The following is a 23,771-nucleotide window of genomic DNA, read 5'->3' on the forward strand; positions in this document are numbered from 1 at the left end:
TTGCAGCTCCGAAAAAGGAGAGCTGTGGTGTTGGTTTTTTAAAACGTACACTTTATTTATGCTTTTAACAGTCTCGACAAATACAGACACGTCTGCCGTCTCTGTGCCTTCTCTCTTCTCGTTTGACTCGAGAGGCGTTCAAAGACAGCCTCAGAAAAACAGAAATTAATGATCACTTCACTGACACTAAGAAAAGGGGAGACAATACACCAAAACAAAAAATCAAGCGAGGAAATGACAAAATAAATTCTATGGGGGCGTTTGTGAACACACAACAAAGGAATGAATAACATAAACAATTCTGAGACAGTCCAGTCTCCTTCATACATACAGCATGTGTTTCCTTCATTCTAACGTTTTATAGAAGGCTTTTATTTTTTGCGGCTCCAGACATATTTGTTTTTTGTTTTTTTTTGTCCTATATGGCTCTTTCAACATTTTGGGTTGCCAACCCCTGCCTTAATCAGATTTACTAAGATTTTAGGATTGTTTGTTTAAGAAACATTTTTTTTTTAATGTCAATAATGTATAGAACCCATTTGTCCATTTCTATTCTTGTGTTCTTTCAGTTCGTTGGTGAGCTGGAGCCTATTCCAGCTGGTTTTGGTTGCCAGCAGATTGTAGATAATCGTTCAAATTTGAGAATTATTTTTTTCATCTTCTTATAAATACCAACGAGCATACATTTTTCATTATTGTTTTATTTCTGGTGGAATCTTGGCTAATATTATTCAATATTCTTCAATGTTTACGAACATTTTAAAAATACAAAATTAATGAGCTCTGTTTTCTCCCCCATCAACCCCCCCCCCCAAAAAAAAAAGTTATACAGTAATTACATTAACTGAAGGAACACAGCAAGAAAATTATATCACCCTTATCTATTGTTATTATCGGTAACACGAAAATCAACATTCTTGCTAAAAGAATTGACCATTGTTTCAGTGAGCCCAAATAATGAGTGAAAACACATGACGAGTTTGAGACTGGAAACTTTCCATTTGTTCAGACAAATCGGTGAAAATCTCATCGTGCCTGGTGGGGTGAAAACCATCGACGCCCATGGGCGCATGTTGATGCCAGGAGGCATTGACGTGCACACACGCTTCCAGATGCCCGATCGAGGCATGACATCTGCTGATGATTTCTACCAGGGCACCAGAGCGGCACTGGCGGGAGGCACCACGATGATCAGTGAGTTATCTCCCGTCTTTATGTTTCAATGCCATTGAGAAGGCTGCCATCAGGGAATAAGATTCTCATCCATGCACTGGACTAGATTTTTCATTTGCAAAATAGCTGCAATCCAAATATTGTAAATAGATTTTGTTGTCATTCCTCGTCTCCTTTACATCATGCATGATGATTCTCCCTGACACTTCATGATCAAACTGCAACTTTCCGCTGCCAGGTTGTGATCTCAGTCTTGATGTGGGACCAAATAGTAACACACTGCAGATGAAAGCGGATGAGTTGCTTTGTTTTTGTGTTTATCCAGTCGACCACGTGCTCCCCGAGCCAGGAGTCAGTCTCATCTCGGCCTTCGAGCAGTGGCGCGAATGGGCCGACAGCAAGTCGTGCTGCGACTACTCACTGCATATGGACATCACTGAGTGGCACAGAGGCATGCAGGAAGAGATGGAGGCCCTTGTGAAGGATCACGGTATGACGAAAAAAACTCAGCTGCGGCAATGGGCTGCTCACAAGACGGCTAATTTCAAACCACACCTTTTTTTGTTAAGAAAGAACCTCTAAAACTCAATAGTGGCCCCTTGAGGCTGGTTTGGGCCACTAGTAACCCACGATGGCACAATTCAGGCAACCCTTGTAATGCTTTTTTGCTGTAGGGGTTTGTGGAGCTGATCTTTTTTTTGCTTCTGCACGATTTTTAGCTTGTCTTATTAAAACTTTAATATGTTTTTTTTTTAATAGTTTGTGCATACTTAAATCATTTTGTCACTCCCCACTTTCTCAGGTATCAACTCATTCCTGGTCTATTTGGCTTATAAGGATCTTTTCCAGCTAACTGACACTCAGGTATGTCCATTGTATTGTTTCTGTGTGTGTACCTGCTTTTTTTTTTTTTTTTAATTAACTTTTTTTTTTTTTTTTTATTAGTGGAGTAGGCTTTTTCTCATTAGATCAAAGACAAGATATTTACCCTTTCTTTTCTTTTACAAAAATAATAATAAACAGTTTTATTTTGAAAGATTTAAAGTGACGTTTGGAAACACAAAGTTGTGTCAAATGAATAGCTCTCAACCATGTTCATTCAAACCAAGCATGATTCTTTTTGGAACTTCACAGTTTATTGTTTAGGTGTGCTTAATGTTGTGACTAGTGTGGGTAAATGCAATTCCTTGTCGTGCCTGCAGGTGTATGAAGTGTTCAGTGTGATCCGTGATCTTGGAGCCATTGCTCAGGTGCATGCTGAAAACGGAGACATTGTTGCTGAGGTATGCCCCACAACCATGTGCTCTTCTCTTTCTTCATCCCTCTATCACGCCAGGACTCAAATTTCTTCAATGTTAATCACTGACAACTGATGATGAATATTCATAAAGGGCATCCGCGTGTTTAGTCTGTACGTTTAATCCTACCATGTGAAATTTATGCACTTGCCTGAGCATGCTGCTGTCTGTACATTCTTCAGGAACAGCGCCGGATCCTGGAGCAGGGCATCAATGGTCCTGAGGGACACGTCTTGAGCCGTCCCGAGGAGGTAAGACACATTTTTTTATTAGAAAAAAAAAAAAAAAAATCTGTCTTTCAGTAAATGTTGGATCAGTTCATGCAGCCTTGGTTGTATCACTTGTTTGGAAAGTCCTTCAACATCCTTTCCATGGTCAGTATCGTGTGTTTCAAGAGTTTGGTGCTGTGAGGCTGAGCAGATCGATTACAGCGCATCCTTTATGATGAATGCAATGGAAACAAGAGAGATGAAACAACTCCCAAAACACGCTGCCTCATTGCATAAAAACTTCAATCCCCAAATCCCTCTTCTTCTTATCATCTTCCCAGTTTCACGGAATCACTTCTCACTTCCCGGCTGGAAAAGAAGAGCAGGGCTTTCAATCGCCACTAATAAAGATGTTATCTGTTATACATCTAAAGGAACACAGGCAACTGAGATGCGTAGTGCAGGATATTTAAAATGACACCACCGATACCATCTTGAATAGGACATACTGTGTTTGTCATCATTTCTTTTGCTTTTGGCATCCAGCTTGTGTTGCGCAATACTTCTGTATTCCGAAGACTGTTAATAAAAATATCGCCTGCAATTTCAGACTGTTTGAATTTTCATAAAAGTTTGGCTGAGATTGGCCATTCTCTCTGCTGTTCCTGGTATATTTGTATCTAATGCCACAAGGAGCAAAGCTTGATAGGAGGATATTTGCCGCACTGAGGCATTTTTAATCTGACATTCATCATCCATTCGTGATTGATCGCATGCATTATGATTTGTTTTTTTTCTAGGTGGAGGCGGAGGCTGTAAATCGCTCGGTGACTGTGGCCAATCAGACCAACTGCCCTCTGTATGTCACCAAGGTAATGAGCAAGAGTGCCGCTGACGTCATCGCTCAAGCCAGGAAGAAGGGTGAGACTCCAAAACAGCCCCCATCTCTCTTTTTTTTTCTTATTGCAGCAAAATTACTCTCACTACATGTCAAAACATTCAATAATCCAACTTTCAAAGGGATATCTATTTTTTATAAAGAAATTAAAATGACTCTACTAGCAGATGACAGTTGCGTTATTTATTTTTTTCTTTTTTACGAGATGAACATCTATGACATTACAAACTATAACATCACAAAGTTACCTCTTATGCTTTCCAATTTTCATCAGCAAGCCCTATTAGCATAGAAATTGTGTTTCTCCGACAACTTCTCTCCTCAGAGATCTATTACAGCATATGGAACAACTCATATGTCATTACAAGGAACAAGTCTTTATATTTCCAAAATTGGGCTAATAAAGGTATTATTTATGATAAAGTATCTGTTTAATTCAAAAGGGGAAATTAATTATCGTATTTTCCACACTATAAGGCACTTCATAGTACAGTACTGTATAAGATGCACGTTCAATGAATGGCCTATTTTAAAACAGTTTTCATATATAGGGTGCCCCACATTATAAAGCGCATAGAATAGAAGTTACAGTAGTTGCTGGGGTTGGGTGATGCATCCACTAGATGGAGCTACGCTAAAGTGAATACAATACAATACAATACAGCTTTCGAGCTTTCACCACCGCTGCAACTGTAACAAAGCGCTTTTCAGAACATTTAAAATATTCTGTCCAAGAAATCAAAATATTGATCCATATATAAGGCGCATCGGATTATAAAGCGCACTGTCGGCTTTTGAGAAAATTGAATGCTTTTAGGGGCACCTTATAGTGCGGAAAATATATACTGATGAAAAATATTTGAGAGAGAAGGAATTCCCAACTAAATGACAAGAATTACATTTGGTTGTGAAGAGCATATTTAGGGTTATATTAGAACTGATGAAAAGATAAAATGGTGAGGAAGTAAATATAATTCCAGATTCAACTTTATATTTAAATGGTTTTGATCTTATCAGTAAACACCGTCTTAACGGTCATATTAGAATGTGCTTCGATGATAAAAGAAAATAACTCCTCATGAGAACATTTTCTGGAACTCTCAATTGACAAAGATCGATTGGTGTAAAACATGGCTTATTCCTTCCAATTTTTTTCTTTGGTAAGAAATAAAGTAAGAGAAGTACACCTAAAGATCTAAGGCCAATTTTATAAAAAAAAAAAAAAATACTCCATGATTTAATCCTTTTTCGATTGATATTGATTGTTACATCGAGTCTCTCAAATTTGTAGATAACAAGAAAAGTAGAAAGATTTTTGACATATACTCAAAGTTGTTTATTTGAAGTCTCTTGACAATTTGTATACATATTTACTTAAATGTTAAATTGGTATGCAATCTTTATTTTGTTTATTTAAAGTTTGTTAATTTTTTTTTTCCATATACGGTATGTAACTACGGAATTGAACTGGAATATCAGATTTTTTTGTACATGTTGTTTTGTCTTCATTCATGTCATTTTGACAAAGAACTGTTATTGGCATGGAAAAAAAAAGAATATTCTCTCCCCAAAGACTCCAAAATAACGCGTTACTACAAAGAGAGCCAGTCAGTTGCTGCCTTTGGCATAGAAAGCTCCATTTTTTTCCATCTCAGTCGATATAAATCAAAGGCGATTATCGTAAACACATAAGACGGCTTAAAGTGAAACTTCTGCACACTTTGGAACTTTTTGATTGATATGAAACTGTCTTGGGCAGGCACCGTTGTCTATGGAGAGCCGATCACCGCGAGCCTGGGAACAGACGGCTCACACTACTGGAGCAAGAATTGGGCCAAGGCAGCAGCTTACGTCACCTCCCCACCGCTGAGCCCCGACCCGACCACACCAGACTATCTCAACTCCTTGCTCTCTTGGTAACGTCATAATCAAAACATTCCAAGGGGGACATATCCGGATGAGGCTTGCTATTTTCCACTTCCTATTCTTGCAGTGGTGACCTGCAGGTGACAGGAAGTGCACATTGTCCTTTCAACACTGCCCAACGCGCCGTGGGCAAAGATGACTTCAGCTTGATTCCGGAAGGTGTCAACGGCACAGAGGAGAGGATGTCGATTATCTGGGACAAGTGTGTGGTATGTGTTGTCACATGTGACGTCACTTCACAGACTGCAAATAGATGAGAGCGATAGATCAAATCGCATTCAACCCTTTCAGGGACAGCAGTTACTACAGTGGACAGTTTATAATTTTATCGGGTTACAGGGCTTATTTTTACCTACATTAGTGGAATGGGTTGAATTTCCACGAAACATGCTATAAATCACAAACGACAGTGGTACCTCTACTTACGAACGTCTCTTCATACGAAATCTTCAAGTTACGAAACGCCTCAACAGGAAAACATTGCCTCTTGTTACGAAAGAAATTTCAAGACACGAAAAGTAAAAATACAGTGTGGTCTGCTACTCGCTGCTCAGGGTTTCCTGAATGCAACATACTTTCAGCTGCTCTGGCATTGGCTATTACCGAGCATCTTCCTGGCATCCCATTGGCTGAGAGGGACTTCTACCGTATGTGTCTTTGTGTGTAGATAGATAGATCTGTGTCTATGCAGCGTCTTCGTCATTCGCCCCTCTGGCCATGAGGCGTTCCGCTACATTTTTACGTAAATGTGAATCACCCAGAAAAAGTGTTCACCAGTCAGGCGATCGCTCACTATGCTGATGTTTGCCTTGGACATTTTTGAAGGATTGTTAAAAGCCAACAAAAGCAAATGTCCTTACATCAAAAACCACTTCTGAGAGAGAACATGAACTAAAGAGGGCAAAAAACGCTGAGGATGCAGTTAAAAGTTAAATGACCATCATTTTTATTCTTGGAACGGATTAGGGCATTTACATGGAAAACACGTCTCTACTTCCAAAATGTTCCAGTTAAGAAATTTCTTCCAGAACCAATTAATTTCGTAAGTAGAGGTACCACTGTATTTACATTTCATTTCTTGTACCGTTTGCTGAGCGCTTATGTTGCCGGTTTAAATGTTAAGCATGTCAGCCCTTTTACAGTAAATGCACAAGCTAATGATATCAAATATACCGTAAGCTTCCATATAAATATGTCGAGACAACAGTTTGTAATGTAACAATGGCTAACTATCAAGTTGGGATTATTTACATTTTGAGTTTGGATTCATTTCAGGTGACTGGCAAGATGGATGAAAACCAGTTTGTGGCGGTGACCAGCACCAATGCGGCCAAGATCTTTAACCTGTACCCCCGCAAAGGTCGTATTTCTGTGGGCTCTGATGCAGATCTGGTGCTGTGGGACCCCGATGTCACGAAGATCATCTCCGCCAAAAGCCACAACTCGGTATGCTATTCAATCACCATTTCACGGTTCCAAGTCAAGTCAACTTTATTGTTAAATGTGCTACATGTGCAACATACAGCACGGATGAAATTACATTCCTCAAGAGAGAGAGGAGCCGCTGCGGGTGCCTGCGCCGCCACCAAATTCCGTGGGCTTCTTATCGAGTTAATCAACCCCTTTTTCCCTGCTCTTGTGTCTTCCCGAGCTGTGTCATTTGATGATTTAACCCAGTGGTGTCAAACTCATTCGGGCCGATTTGGTGTTACATCTTCTCTTGGTGGGCCGTTATGACAGTGAAACCACAAAATTATTACTTGTACACAAAAAATTAATCGATTACTAGTTTTGAAATCAGGCAAGTCAATTATAATAGTTTGTTCAATTATTGTTCAAGTGAGTGTAAACTGGGAAACAAAATAATTTCAAAATCTCAACGTTACACATGACAATTTGACATTTCGGTACAGATCTTAGCAAGTTGACACACATGATTTGCTTTCGCGGGCCACATAAAAGGACCTGGCGGGCCGGATCTAGCCCCTGAGCCTTGAGTTTGACACCTGTGATTTAACCTTTCAGTTTTGACTTCATTTAATCATGTTGTCATTGTGCATGTTGTGTTGTTGGTGAAACTACCAGTTTGAGTCAGTTTCTTTTCTACCTTTGCTCTCGGTCATAACTGGGGCATTTGTGTAGCAGGCATGACATTTCTTGTAGTGTGCAATTCATTTTTTTCTTATTTTTCGTCTCGTTTTTTTGCAAAATAAATGTTGGGTATCATACAGGGGGCTTAATCAAAACAAACATTTGTCACATTGTTGTGACATTTAGCAGTACCAAGGGCTGGTTAAAAAAAAGAAATGGAATTATTGATGTACAGCACATTTCATACACAACATAAGTGAATGTACTTCACATATAGTGTCTTTAAAAGTACAACATTCAAAGGTAATTAGAAAATGAGTTACAGGGATTTAATGAAAAGTCAACAAATAAAAAAAATAATGAATTTTTTTATTCGTTGACTCACTAATTCATCACTAAATCCTTTGCTCTTGTAGTTTTCCAAAATGATTAATTTTTTTAAAGCTTTAAAAGGCCACCATACTACTGGGAACACCATTTTGAGTTTGTAAGTGTATTCATTTTTGCTCGGTCTATCTCTCGACTGACCTCCGCATGGAATGCAAATTTCGGAATGCTCGAAGAAATGCCCTCCAGCAGTGAAACACTGTGGTGCTTTAATGTTTGCAGCTTTTCAGGGATCACAAACGGATCTAGAGCTGTTTTCTAAAATATAGCTGCCGCAAAGGTAGCAATGCTCAGTTTTGATTGACACTGCTAATCTTTACAGTTAAAAAAAAATCTAATCATGAACAGTTCAAACTTTTTGGAGTTACATCCAAGTTACACAGGGTCATTATGTAGTTATCTTTGGACTCCTCCAAAGGCTTTCTTCTGTGTGTTTATTAGCAGGCAAGGGAAAAAAATGATTACACTAAGGTCAATAGTGGAGTCGTGACAGTCCATTTACAAAACAGACTGAGCATAAAACCTTCCCACGATGCATTTGATCACCATTTAGTCCACATGATTAATGAAGCCAGAAGAGTTAGTATGCCGCCTTTGCAGACGTTTTCATGCTGCGAAAGGAGATTTTATAACGGCCTCGCTTGAGCAGGGTGTGGACCTCCCGCAGCAGCAGCAGGAGGCTGATGTCATCCGTAAAATCTCCCCCAAAAGAACTGGAACACTGGAATGGTTTTGATTGTTAGCAGGCAGATCCGTGTGTGAGTGTGCGTCTGCGTGTGTCTGCACTGTACTCGGATCGGGTTGTTTTTTGGTGGTTAGTTTTGAATTCCGCCTGGTCGGAAAAATGATGAAGTGATGTTCGCCGTACGGCTTGCTCATTCGCCATGTGCGTGTGCTATAACAAGTCTCGTGTAATGTATGAGTGATCTCATTTCCGGCATTTCAAAATCCACCAAATGAATGACCTCAGCCTTTAGAAGCTTTTCAGCATACACAAACACAATATATGTTTGACTATCCTTAATTGACCCTGGTTGTTCTTCCCTGAGGCTTGTGTGCATCATCGGTTGTTTTCAAACTCGTTGCTATGACAAGTCGAACCGAGACCAATTTGGGGTCAATGTGGGTTAAATCCAATAAGCTCTTTTCATACCATTCTAATTTTATTCAGTTGCTTGATACTCCAAATGGGACATCACCAGCTTCCGGGGTAGGATTTTCATAAATCGGTCGACAGGGAGTTCACAGGAGCAAACAAAGCAGGTCACGTTGACGGGATGAAATCAATGTGTTTCTCTTTGATGTTACTTTGATGTAATATACTGGTATTTGCGTGATGAGTCAGTGCAGCTCTAATGAAGCATGCAGGAGCTGTTAGATGACACATCAAACACAACATGGGAACAACAACACACAGGAAGTCAAGCCTGTAATGTGTTCCTTTTAAATTGTCATGAAGGATTTTGCTCCGTGGCGTTTACGTTTGACATCCATATAATTGGGCCTATTTTAAAAGTGAGCCCCAGTTAAGAAACATTTTTTTTGAACTGCGTGTGTAATATGTTTGAAATTCTTTTCATCATATTTTTACTCGGGCGGCCCGGTATGCAGTGGTTAGCACATCGACTTCACAGTGCAGAGGTACCGGGTTCGATTCCAGCTCCGGCCTCCCTGTGTGGAGTTTGCATGTTCTCCCCGAGCCTGCGTGGGTTTTCTCCGGGTACTCCGGTTTCCTCCCACATTCCAAAAACATGCATGGCAGGCTGATTGAACACTCTAAATGTCCCTAGGTGTGAATGTGGGCGTGCATGGTTGTTCGTCTCTGTGTGCCCTGCGATTGGCTGGCAACCGATTCAGGGTGTCCCCCACCTACTACCCGAAGACAGCTGGGATAGGCTCCAGCACCCCCCGCGACCCTAGTGAGGATAGAGCGGTTCGGAAGATGAATGAATGAATATTTTTACTCAGCACTTTACTTTGGAGTCAGCCAATCCTCCATTAAGTGTCTCCAGTTGGTCCAAAATGCTGCTGCTGCTGACCATCTTTGAAAACTCATTGTTATTTTTTGGCTTTTGAATCAGCATGAGACTTGATTTTTAGTTTTACTCTTTTTGTGCTTTCTACTGCCTTTTTGTTAATTTAATATTTTATTGTATATCGTTCTATGAATTATTTTTGCTCCATTTTCAGCACCTTTTATAAAGCAGTGGTTGTTTTAAAGTGCTCTATAAAAACAGTCGGGTTGAGTTGAGTTGAGTTGATGTTCAAACAGATTTCATTGAGCATCACTGTTCCATCTCAAATTGTTTCGGATTCTGAAACGTTTTTTTTCCCATCCGTCCATTTTGTGGGGTAGCTGGCATGTCCAGAATATACAAATGACAAGTCGCACTTGCATTCACACCTCTATTTTTTTCCCCCTTGTTTTTGTTCGATGGCTTCCTCTTGCAGACTGTGGAGTATAACATCTTTGAAGGAACCGAGGTGCGTGGATGGCCACTGGTGGTGATCAGCCAGGGCAAGATCGTCTTGGAGGAAGGAAACCTCCACACCACAGAAGGTTCTGGACGCTACGTGGCCCGCAAACCTTTTCCGGACTACGTCTACAAAAGGATAAAAGCTCGCAGCAGGGTACAAAACAGTTTCATTCGATGTCTAGTTTGTTTCGTTATTTATTTTTATTTTTTTTTTTAAATTGTCTGAACTATATTTTCCACGCTGCAGCTGGCTGAGTTGAGGGGTGTACCGAGGGGACTGTACGACGGTCCGGTTTGCGAGGTGTCGGTCACCCCAAAAGCCATGACGCCCGCTTCATCGGCCAAGACGTCGCCTGCTAAGCAGCCCAACCAGCAACCAGTCAGGAACCTGCATCAATCTGGCTTCAGCCTCTCTGGTTAGTGGACACTCATCTGATGGATCATCTCTTAGATTGGAATTGTCTAGACTCAAGACACAACACCAAAATTACGATAACTGATTAATGGACCAATTAATTTTGAGATAAAATTGATCAAAATAATTTCGTTTTAATCTTAACGCTGACAACAATAAAGTTTTAAGTTACAGGCAGAACATTTGACTTTTTTTTTAATACTAATATTGTGCTATTGTGTTTGTTTAACTTGACAGCAGGGAGGAAAATCAGCAAAAATCAAATGGTTATTTTGTCGCTTTTTGTGTGTGTTTGTGGGGCGGGGGTGACGTTTGAATGTCATTCATTATCTTTGTGCTGTGTGCTAATGTGTTAATGGTTAACAAAAAAAAACTGCAAAAATTGGCCAATTTGCTTTGTTTTTGGGTCAATTTTTATCCTTTCTCAAGAGCTAAAATCGTCCGATTCAATCAGCTTTTCGACTAATCGCTTGGGCCCTAATATTGAGGACACAATTTTTAATCGGATGGGATATTCCCACTAAATCTTCTTCACTGTCGTTTCAGTGGGAGTGTTGTGTTGAGCCATCACGCCTCCAAACTTATTTGTCGCAAAATTATTTGTCATTTTTGCAACAAAGTGTGGTTCTTTTCTTATTTTTTCCCCCATTCTCCAAAAAATTGTACAGATACTTTGTGGCAAACGGTTTCACAATAAGAGGGCCTGCTACAATTTGATCAGACCAAATGGTTGCGACAAGCCGCTGTTGTTGTGAAGCGTCGCTGTTGAACCTGCAACTCTACTGTAGTGTTTGCCAAGTTGTCTTTCACTGCTCCTCATTTCTGGAAATTTCGCTTTTTGATGAAAACCGTCAGGTCCCCCCCCCCACTTCACTGATGTCAACTTGACCGCACTGCACGATTGTTGCGATTGTATTGTACCACATTTGTTCTAAATGACTCAGAATAATGACAATTACATGTTTACCACTGAACGCACCAAGTTCACTTGCGCACAGAAATTATGATCGATCAAAATAAGGCACGGGCCTACCTTTTCAATGTGTTTATCCGGTGATTCTAAATGGATTCTCAAAATAAAAACGATTTTAGGAATAAAACCTCTGCATCGTTTTATGATGAACACTTAGGCCTACTATGTTACTGTCGTTTATTTTTTGTGAGTTTGGTGGTACGTGGCGCTGTACTGTAAGTACCTTTTGAGGCGGGACTTGGTTTAAAATGTTTGACAACCACTGTGCTAATCAAATGGTTGCAACACTGGTTCCCTGTAAAATGTCAAACGGGATTTTTTTGTCCACGCAGGCGCTCAGGTTGATGACAACATTCCTCGCCGCAACACCCAGCGCATTGTGGCGCCCCCGGGTGGGAAGGCTAACATCACCAGCCTTGGTTAGAACGTTCCATCCATTGCGCAGAGGGGGAGGGTAAAGGATCTGAGGAAGGACGGCCGATAGGTGCAGAGGGTTCCACGCCGGGAACTTCTCACGATGACCCATTTGGCATTTCGCCATCCGTGATCTGTAACTCTGCCACCGCCTGCTTTTTACCCCCACATTCTCACTCCCCTTCCTCCTCAAACCAGATCCTCGAGGACACGGTTCAAAACAAACAAACAAAAAAAAAGGTCTGCCTCACATGACGGAAAAAAAAATAAAAACAATTGTGCACTTTTTATTTTGTTTAATACTGTTTGTTCTTTTTCCAGTTCACTTGCCATTGGGTGGGCTGATTTAACGCAGATTGGGTACGTTACTGCAAAAGATCAAATGTACTGTATTTTCAAAATTGGGAGCAGCATGTGTGCTTCATCACCACCCAACATTTAATCAATAATCCACCCGTAGGGCTGTTAAAAGAAAAAAAAAAGCAACCCAGGGTACATCATTCGCACACTCTTATGATTTTTATCTTTGCTGAAGTACATACAGTTGGTCTAAACTTGCTTGTCAGCTGCAAAGTCCCGACGGCTGTTGTAAATGTAGCTTTATGCCTCATCTCGTCATTCCAAGTGGGATGAAAGCGAATTAAGGGAAACATTTAACCAAGGCGGGCCAGAGAAATGCCTTATTGTTACGCCACATCATCTAATTCACACAGCAGCCGTCAAATTTCCAAACTTTTGAAGCCGTCCATCACCAACCCGTGCATTTTCCACACAGAATGTTTCGAGACTCGTCAATATACTCCGCTTTCTGTTCTTACTCTTTATGTGCCTGAATCCACAGAAAGGTGTATACATAATTGTTTTGCTCTTCTTAAAGTGAAGGATGTAAGATAAAAAAAAAATAGGTGTAAAATAGCGAGGATAAACCGATTCAAAGGTGCCAGATTTTGCGCTTTCATTTGGGCCTCTTGTGCCAGTAGAGCCCCTGTAAAGATGTTATGAGCTCATGATCTTGAATTTTTTTTTTTTTGTTTTTTTTTAAAGCTGTGTTGTTAAACTGCTCTTTAAGGTCAATTTGTAACTAGTTGCTGAACGGCTGAGCACTTTCTTTTTGCGCTTGAAAGTGGTGGCGAGCTGATGATGTTCTATGCTGTGTGTGTGTGTGTGTGTGTGTGACTAGTGTGCAGTGTAGATGTTGGAGGGATGGACCCCGGCAACACTCGACAAGACCTGCTATCCTCTCATTTCACTTTTTTGCGTATTATTTGTTTTTCATTCTGCCGAGCAATGGATGCGGCTTGGTATCTGGCTACCATTGCTCCTCCCATCCCCTGACTCAACTTTACACGTTACTTCAAACTATCTTCAGCAAGCATAGCGGTACCTAAACCTAAAGAGTAGCGCTTGACGAACTGCACTCTCTTCATTTCCATGTCTTCATTTCATTCATTTGTAAAACAAACAAACAAAAAAAGAATATAATGAACACGAATGTTCGCCGATCCAGAATGAAATGGAGAAGAAAGGAGACAAGTCTGTTCCTCAAACACTCCAGTTTGGCACCAACTGTAAGAGTCCTCCCACCGCCCCCCCCCCCCAACCTGTTCTTCCCTTTTCTTTCTCTACGTTTTTTGCATTTTTGGGTTGTGTGCGGCTGTTGCCATGCCGACAGAGCTCGCCACTCTCACGAGCTGCAGATTGTGTGGCTTGTCTGAGCCATGCCAGTTAGACTGGAGTTTCACTTTACCATTAGTAATCTCCACACACACACACACACCCACACACACACACACACACACACACACTCACTCACTAATCACCACTGTTTGCATGCCCCATCCCTCCTTGCACAATACACATGTTAACCACACAGCTGTACTTTTCTAGTCTGCTTGAGTTCTAATGCTATGCCATGTTATGCTAATCAGATATACAGTAAGTGATATGTATGTTCGCAACGTGCTGCAGACTGAGAGGGGATGCCGTTCTGTACAACCGCTTATAATCGTAAAGACACCTGCCCACCCCCTGGAAGCCCCCCCCGACCCCCCACCATCTTATTCTGAAACCCGGCAAGCCATTGTGGGCCTAAAGAACAACAAAAGCACTGGATCTGATGGCATCCCTGCAGAGGTTTTCAAGCACGGAGGTTATCTCTTCATGCGGCGTCTGCACCTCCTGATTCAAAACATCTGGGAACATGGCACCCTCCCGCAGGATTGGAAGGATGCAAATTGCGTTGTTGTTTACAAGCAGAGAGGGGACAGAGCAGCCTGTGCGAATAGCCGAGGAATCTCTCTGCTCTCCACCGCAGGAAAAATTTTGGCCAAAATCATGCTCGGCAGGCTGGTCGAGCACATCTCAGAAGCTGTGCTTCCGGAAACTCAGTGTGGCTTCCGGAAGACTAGATCCAAAACATACATGATATTTGTTTGAAGGGAGCTAATGGAGAAGAGCAGAGAACATCACAAGGAGCTCTACATGGCCTTCATCGACCTCAGCAAAGCCTTCGACACCGTTCACCGTGAGTTGCTCTGGAAACACGTCTCCAAACTTGGGGTACCACCCAAGTTTCTCTGCATCCTCCAGCAGCTGGTATGCAAGCCAGAGTGCTCATCGGAGAACTCCAGTCAGAGCTCTTCAAGGTGAACGCTGAGGTGAAACAGGGCTGTGTCTTGGCTCCAGTGCTCTTTAACATCCTCCTCTCTGCCGTCACGTGCCTTTTCCACCATGGCATGGGACATGAAGATACATAGTGTCCATGTGGAGTAGCGCCTAGATGGAAACCTCTTCAACATCAGCTGCGTAAGACTGCTTCGGCATTATAAAACATTACATGCAGAACCTTCTGTAATGACGGCAGATAGTTTTACATTTCTGGTACTACTGTAAATATGTATATTTATTTTTTGTGTGCTTATTTTTGATCGCATATCTGCAAAACTGTTTGTCGCTCCTGAAAATATACACTCATCTAGTTAATTGTACCTTATTCACCTTCATAGTAGCTGTTTTTTTTTTCTTTTACCGTACTATGGGCTTTACACACGTTGGCTTGTTTCGCTCCCTGCTCACGCTGGAAAACCCGAACAATATTTCCTCCGTTGACTCTCACTTGGTATCGACTCGTTGACTCTCCCTCTTCTGCTCTGTTGTTTCCCACCCAAAACTGTGTGTGTGTGTGTGTGTGTGTACAGTATCTATCTATCTATAGGATAAGAGGTTTGTATAATGTGTGCATTGTGACCATGACTTGAGCCAGACTCCAGTCCGACTCATATACAGTATGCAAATGCTTTCGAGATGGATTTTAGGAGGCAGGCCTTCCTGCTCTGACATTTTGACAGTAAATAAGGCATATCGAAAGGCAGCACACATAGTCATTAAAGTGGCCTGTAGAGAGAGCAGGAGGGCTGACAGGTTATCGTGACAGATTGATTGAAATTCTCCATAGTGTGCTTCATTTGTTGACACAGCGTCGACAGCTATTGAGTCTGCGTGCGTGGTAGGTTGTGCGTGTATGCAACAAGCAACTGCAATAAAGTTAGTTAACACAATGCTTAAAACACAAAGCTTTTGCTCCTTTAAATAAGATGTACAGCTATGCCTTGAAATAAGAGTTTTGTTTTGCAAACCCACTTGTAACTCAAAACAATCGAATTGCAAAACATATTTTGCCCATTTTAATGATCTGAAACAGCTTTAATCGGTTCCAGACCCCCCTCCCCCAATCCCCTTTACATTTCTGACAATTAAATAGAATATACATAAATTAAGCAGTTTTTGCTTTTGATTTAGTTGTGCATGATGTTGCTCCTTTCGTGTCGACACCTTGCCCTCGTGGAGGCAGGATAATAAAATCATATGGGCTGGTAAGTAAGTAATGTTAGTCATTCATCACAGAAGATAAAGAATATATGCCCACGGGTATTGTTACATTATCTGTCAGTCTTCGCACTACTTTCATGAGCATAAAGACTAGGGCGCGGGCAGGAGTCTGTGCGAGGCTTTGCTTTTGTCATGATTCTGTTTTTGTTTGCATTCGATTTGGTTTTGTTTCATAATTTACTGTCATGGTTCCGTTCTGTTTGTGACCAACAGGTGGTATTGGAGGGCTCCTCCTCCAGCATCGCACCTGTTGGTCATCATGTCATTAGCTTTTTCGGTTACAAGGACTGCCACGCCGCCCACTTGGCGTCGGATCGATGTTTTACTGTTATGGGTTTTTGTTTACTTTGAGTTATTTGGGTTTTTCAAACCAACCAAGACAGATGAACCGAGAGACGGATTCAACGACACCAGCGGGCGGCTGGTACCCCCCTGGCATCCGGGTTCCCTTGCTCCATCTGCGGACGGGTCTGCGACTCAAGGGTCGGACTCTATGCCCACGAGAAGTGGCACCAGTGACAGTGTCGCCTTTAAAACACGCTTAAAACTTTTATGACTTGGAAAGCTGGCGCATATTGTCAAAAGGCCTTATGATATTTGCTTATATACATGTTTTTTTTTTTTTACAATACATTCCCTTTTGTGTTGTATTAGTTTGCGGAAAACTCGTCACGTGCCTTTTCCACCATGGCATGGGACATGAAGATACATAGTGTCCATGTGGAGTAGCGCCTAGATGGAAACCTCTTCAACATCAGATGGCTCCAGGCGTCCCTGGGTTCTGTCAGTCTTTGTTCGATCATTGTGAGTGTGAGTGTCTGTGTGCTCCTGTCATGTTTTGTTTTCTGTCATAGGTTTGTGTTACTTTGGTTCCTTGTGTTTTTCAGGACTTTGTTCGAGTACTTAAGTCAGTTTTTTTCCGGTGCACTGTTTATATTGTTGACTGTTTTTGACTTGCTTGTAATTGATGATACTAGGGTAGCCTGTAGTACCAGAGACAAATTTCTTGTGTGTTCTACATACTTGGCCAATAAAGATGATTCTGATTCTGATTCTTCTGATTCTGTTAAAGACATTTTTGCTCAGTCCACCCTGCGCCTCCCTGCCTCCCTGCTTTTTGGGGTCCTCCAATTACCATCATGACACACAGGAAGGCCGGAGCCGGTATCGATCCCACGACCTTTGCACCCTTGTAAGTGTTTTTGTTAATATATTTGGTGGGTGTAGAAGGCACATGAGATCCAAAATCTGATGGACTGTAACAACACCCAGGGCTTCTACAATGCTATCAAAGCACTGTGCGGCCCCAGGAAGCGGACAATTGTGCCACTCCGATCAGCTGATGGCTTTGCACTCCTTAAGTGCCGCCATGAGATCCTTGCTCGCTGGGCAAACCACTTGGAAAGTCTTTTCAATCACACCAACCCTGTCAACCCTGGATAATCTCCCAGACCTGCCAACAATCATGAGCCTCGACCCCCCACCATCTTATTCTGAAACCCGGCAAGCCATTGTGGGCCTAAAGAACAACAAAAGCACTGGATCTGATGGCATCCCTGCAGAGGTTTTCAAGCACGGAGGTTATCTCTTCATGCGGCGTCTGCACCTCCTGATTCAAAACATCTGGGAACATGGCACCCTCCCACAGGATTGGAAGGATGCAAATAGCGTTGTTGTTTACAAGCAGAAAGGGGACAGAGCAGCCTGTGCGAATAGCCGAGGAATCTCTCTGCTCTCCACCGCAGGAAAAATTTTGGCCAAAATCATGCTCGGCAGGCTGGTCGAGCACATCTCAGAAGCTGTGCTTCCAGAAACTCAGTGTGGCTTCCGGAAGACTAGATCCGAAACATACATGATATTTGTTTGAAGGGAGCTAATGGAGAAGAGCACAGAACATCACAAGGAGCTCTACATGGCCTTCATCGACCTCAGCAAAGCCTTCGACACCGTTCACCGTGAGTTGCTCTGGAAACACGTCTCCAAACTTGGGGTACCACCCAAGTTTCTCTGCATCCTCCAGCAGCTGGTATGCAAGCCAGAGTGCTCATCGGAGAACTCCAGTCAGAGCTCTTCAAGGTGAACGCTGAGGTGAAACAGGGCTGTGTCTTGGCTCCAGTGCTCTTTAACATCCTCCTCTCTGCCGTCACGTGCCTTTTCCACCATGGCATGGGACATGAAGATACATAGTGTCCATGTGGAGTAGCGCCTAGATGGAAACCTCTTCAACATCAGATGGCTCCAGGCCCACACTAAGACAAAAATCTGTCAAATCTGTGAGCTTCAGTATGCTGATGAGTGCGCTGTACTAGCTCACAGCTCAGACTCTATGCAGCACACTCTCAATACCATTTCCAGTCTGTACCAATCCTTTGGTCTTCAGATCAACATTAAAAAAACTGAGGTCATGTTCCAACTCGCTACCCCAACTTCAACATTCCCCCAGCTTTCACATTAATGGCATGGGGAATGAAAAGGTCTCCGACTGCAGGTACAAATTATTTTCACACAATTTTCAAAACCGTCTTATATTCGGGCCAATACGGTACACCAAACCAACCAAGACAGATGAACCGAGAGACGGATTCAACGACACCAGCGGGCGGCTGGTACCCCCCTGGCATCCGGGTTCCCTTGCTCCATCTGCGGACGGGTCTGCGACTCAAGGGTCGGACTCTATGCCCACGAGAAGTGGCACCAGTGACAGTGTCGCCTTTAAAACACGCTTAAAACTTTTATGACTTGGAAAGCTGGCGCATATTGTCAAAAGGCCTTATGATATTTGCTTATATACATGTTTTTTTTTTTTTACAATACATTCCCTTTTGTGTTGTATTAGTTTGCGGAAAACTCGAAACTCCAAAAACAATTCGACCGATCCAAAAATCCATGGTACAAAAGAGAGTGAGGAAAAGAAAATAGTTGAGCAAGCTTAAGTGAAAACAATCAAGCCGCCCACAGCATCAGGCAACCTTTCCTTTTGGAAGGAGGATATTATTTCTGGGGAATGAAAAGGTCTCCGACTGCAGGTACAAATCCTGTATTAATAAAGCCTCATCATCCTTTGGTCGCCTACGCAGCAGGGTCTTCGAAAACCCAAACCTGAAGATCAGCACCAAGATTGCCGTGTACAACGCAGTATGTCTCTCCACTCTCCTCTACGGGGCCGAGTCATGGACCAAATACCGCCGGCACATTACTACCCTGGAGGCCTTCCACATCCACTGCCTGCAGAAGATCCTTGGCCTGTCCTGGGACAATCAAGTTCCCCATACAGACATCATTAAGAGCACCAATTCCATTTGCATGGAAGCGGTTGTGGCAAAGAAACATCTTCGGTGGATCCGCATGCCCGACCACTGCCTGCCCTGCCAAGTCCTCTATAGCCAACTGAGAGGTATGTCATGACAGAACATTACTCCTCACAAACATCCTCTGCCTCGCTGTGCTCGATGTCACTGTCCTCACTCCTATCCTCTGGCTCCGCTGGTTCCTCCCATAGCACGTCATCCTCACTGCCGTCCAGGGCATTTGATATTCAACAGTTTCTTCTTCGTGCTACCGCTATTTTTATTTTTATTCTTCGTGACAGGGGTTCGCTTTGGCCTGGGGAGTCAAGTTCAGCATTCGCTTCAATGATATTTCGCGCCATCTAGCGTCGTGAATGGGTATAATGTGTAGACCCCGAATATAAGACAACCCCCACTTTTTCAATCTTATTTCAATGCAAAAAACACCATCTTATAATCGGGCCAATACAGTAGTTATCCAGTTATATTGTCATCCTCTTGTTAGTATGGAAAAACATACTATGATAATATTGCACAGCCAGTTATTGCGCTATCCATCTTAGTAGCCAACTTCAACATTCCCCCAGCTTTCACATTAATGGCCTGGGGAATGAAAAGGTCTCCGACTGCAGGTACAAATTATTTTCACACAATTTTCAAATTAAAAGGAATTTAAACAATGCAGCTCTGATTTTTCATGTACGCGACCTTTTTAGATGGCACAACACGCCAAGGAACAATTCCCCGGTGACTTTTTAATTGCAGAGCTGGCCCATTTTATGCCCTCGAAGCTTCAAATATAACAGCCAGCTGCTTACACTGGCAAACGGTTCACATGGTGTTACATTGTTATTTGGCATTCATATTTAAACATTCCACAGCTGCAATATTTTTTATTATAAAACCACTTTTAGTCCCAGCATTCTACAAATTCACTTCCATGTGGAGATTACAATCAAGTTCCCCATACAGACATCATTAAGAGCACCAATTCCATTTGCATGGAAGCGGTTGTGGCAAAGAAACATCTTCGGTGGATCCGCATGCCCGACCACTGCCTGCCCTGCCAAGTCCTCTATAGCCAACTGAGAGGTGCAAAGCTCTCTGCCTGGGGGCAAAAGCGACGCCTCAAGGACTACACCGGGGACCTCCTAAATAAAGCGAGCCAACATCAATAGCACACAGCTTGAAATTCTGGCACTCAATAGAGCGACCTGGCAGATCACCAGTGCCACTACAGTCTCTCAAATACCGTATTGGCCCGAATATAAGACGGCCCTGATTATAAGACGACCCCCTCTTTTTCAAGACTTCTCCTTCTTCTTCTCCTTTCGGCACATCCCTATTCAGGGGTCGCCACAGCGAGTCAGTAATTTCCATCCGCCCCTGTAAACCGTCCTAGCAACTCGCATGGTCGTCTTGGCAAAAGTTTTAAATCCGCCGGATGCCATTCCTGATGCAACCCTCCCCATTTCTCCGGGCTTGGGACCGGCACTGGGGAACAGTGCACCCCCAGGGGAGGGCACTGCCCCCCAGCGGCTGGGTTCCTCTTTTTCAAGACTCAAGTTTGAAAAAAGACTTTTTGAACACCAAATTAACTTTTATACAGAAAATAATTACAGTACATCTGAAACAAATGATCATAAGAATATATTTGAGAGAAAAAGCATGCTATTTTGCCTCATTCAAATCTTAATATCTGAACATTTAAATATGTAAAGTGCAATCAAATTCGTAAATGAATGGCTTCTGGTTTTTGAAATGTAAATAAACCAATCTATTGTGATAAAACAACAAAATTGCAATAACTGCATTAACCATCAAAGTGAAGTCTAACTAATAATGTAGTCTTGAAACAAATCTGAATAAGGAAAAACATTGCAATAAAATAATGCAAACTGGTTAAACTTGAGAGTAGCTGAGATATGTCATGACAGAACATTACTCCTCACAAACATCCTCTGCCTCGCTGTGCTCGATGTCACTGTCCTCACTCCTATCCTCTGGCTCCGCTGGTTCCTCCCATAGCACGTCATCCTCACTGCCGTCCAGGGCATTTGATATTCAACAGTTTCTTCTTCGTGCTACCGCTATTTTTATTTTTATTCTTCGTGACAGGGGTTCGCTTTGGCCTGGGGAGTCAAGTTCAGCATTCGCTTCAATGATATTTCGCGCCATCTAGCGTCGTGAATGGGTATAATGTGTAGACCCCGAATATAAGACAACCCCCACTTTTTCAATCTTATTTCAATGCAAAAAACACCATCTTATAATCGGGCCAATACAGTAGTTATCCAGTTATATTGTCATCCTCTTGTTAGTATGGAAAAACATACTATGATAATATTGCACAGCCAGTTATTGCGCTATCCATCTTAGTAGTTTTAGAGATGTTGTTTTGTAAAGAATGGAAAGAAAGGCCCTTGAATTGCCTTTATCTTTTTATCATCTCTTACAAAAGAGAGTGAGGAAAAGAAAATAGTTGAGCAAGCTTAAGTGAAAACAATCAAGCCGCCCACAGCATCAGGCAACCTTTCCTTTTGGAAGGAGGATATTATTTCTGGGGAATGAAAAGGTCTCCGACTGCAGGTACAAATTATTTTCACACAATTTTCAAATTAAAAGGAATTTAAACAATGCAGCTCTGATTTTTCATGTACGCGACCTTTTTAGATGGCACAACACGCCAAGGAACAATTCCCCGGTGACTTTTTAATTGCAGAGCTGGCCCATTTTATGCCCTCGAAGCTTCAAATATAACAGCCAGCTGCTTACACTGGCAAACGGTTCACATGGTGTTACATTGTTATTTGGCATTCATATTTAAACATTCCACAGCTGCAATATTTTTTATTATAAAACCACTTTTAGTCCCAGCATTCTACAAATTCACTTCCATGTGGAGATTACCTTTTTCTAATTAATTTCTAATAATTGCTGCCAAAAATTGCGTAGTTTTTTTTTTTTGAAAAGCGTGAATTGGGTATTCCATGTGGAGATTACCTTTTTCTAATTAATTTCTAATAATTGCTGCCAAAAATTGCGTAGTTTTTTTTTTTTGAAAAGCGTGAATAAGCTTTTTAGGAAAACAACCATGAGATTCCCATAATGCATGCTTTGTGCTGTTCTAGTATCAATCTAATTGCTTGGAATTGGATTTTACGTCCACGTACGCAAAGTGAAATGCAAGAGACGTTAGAACGTTTAAATATATCATTTGATCCTTTTGTCAATTGGATAGTAAAACATCGGTTGGTGAAACGCTCTCCCCTTGATTTCTCACCTCACATTCCCATCGCACGATGCATATCCGCAACACTTAGCGGCCAGCTCAGGGTGTACGCCGCCACTTGTCCACTGACTTAAGTCAAGAGCAACACTCATCAGGAGCAGTTACACATTACAAATTGCTCACCTGCTGCCGATATGAGGTGCTGTTCCTTCGGAACAGTCCTTGGACAGAACTGTTCTGTGGTCTTTTTTCCTCCTCTTTGAGGGATTTTGAACCTCACAACAAATATTCCCTCGCCGCTGCTTTCTGAGTTGAATAGTGGAGTGAAATCGATAGCAGTTAAAAACGATGCTGATCATACAGAACGAAAACTGTATTGCACAGGTGTGTCTTAGGCTACCCACAATAAAAGGTTGCACGGAAATGTGAGGTTTTACTGAATTAGGTTGTCTGAAAACCAGTCAGGATCTGCTGTGACCAATGTTCGCCTCATGCACTGCGGCACATCTCCTTTGCATGGGGTTGATTGGGTTGTTGATTGCGGCGTGTGGAATGTTGGTTCCCTCCTCTAGAAAGGCTGGGACAAAATTGCTGCATAAGGGCACCGATACATTTCTGACACTGCTGATGCTGGAGCATATCCCAACTGACTTCAGGCGGAAGCTGGAGTAAGTTTTAAAGAGTAAGGCTTAAACGAAAAAAAAAAAAAAAAACAATGACTTGGCTATAATTAGTAATATGCTAATTTCTCACCAATCTATTTGGTTGGACTCCATTTTAGCAGCATGCTGCGTCTTAAATGAGAGTTGCTAAATTATGAATTTGACACACTCCCCCACACAGAGAAGATAACATATGCAGGTGGTTCGCTTTGGTGAAGAGACACAGACGAGGCGAACGCGGATTCGATAAATATGCTCTGAATTATTCATTTTAAGGTTTGTGTATTTTATTGCCACAGGGGAACTTGGCTTGAACGCCCTCTCTCCAGGGCATGCAAAGATTTGAATCGAGCATAAATTTTCAAGTGAACAGAGCATAAATGCTTTGGATTTCCATGACGGGGGAGGGAAAATAAATAAACAAATAAATATATATATATA

General features: G+C 42.1%; 1 protein-coding gene across 2 annotated transcripts in view; it reads left to right on the forward strand.

The window, feature by feature from the left end:
* Positions 1–12,655, forward strand: part of LOC109530425 (dihydropyrimidinase-related protein 2) — a 24,039-nt gene extending 11,384 nt beyond the window's left edge. For both annotated transcript variants that reach the window (XM_019894141.1, XM_019894132.1), the window contains exons 3-14: positions 1,010–1,194; positions 1,499–1,663; positions 1,976–2,037; positions 2,376–2,456; positions 2,654–2,722; positions 3,481–3,601; positions 5,338–5,494; positions 5,572–5,713; positions 6,780–6,950; positions 10,434–10,613; positions 10,707–10,875; positions 12,180–12,655. In XM_019894141.1, the coding sequence (XP_019749700.1) occupies positions 1,010–1,194; positions 1,499–1,663; positions 1,976–2,037; positions 2,376–2,456; positions 2,654–2,722; positions 3,481–3,601; positions 5,338–5,494; positions 5,572–5,713; positions 6,780–6,950; positions 10,434–10,613; positions 10,707–10,875; positions 12,180–12,271 (1,594 nt within the window). In that variant the 3' untranslated portion in view covers positions 12,272–12,655. The remainder of the gene's footprint in view (positions 1–1,009; positions 1,195–1,498; positions 1,664–1,975; positions 2,038–2,375; positions 2,457–2,653; positions 2,723–3,480; positions 3,602–5,337; positions 5,495–5,571; positions 5,714–6,779; positions 6,951–10,433; positions 10,614–10,706; positions 10,876–12,179) is intronic.
* The last annotated feature ends 11,116 nt before the right edge of the window (positions 12,656–23,771 follow it).

Source organism: Hippocampus comes, unplaced genomic scaffold (assembly GCF_001891065.2).
Source record: "Hippocampus comes isolate QL1 unplaced genomic scaffold, H_comes_QL1_v1.1 scaffold123, whole genome shotgun sequence".
In the NCBI taxonomy this organism is placed as follows: domain Eukaryota; kingdom Metazoa; phylum Chordata; class Actinopteri; order Syngnathiformes; family Syngnathidae; genus Hippocampus; species Hippocampus comes.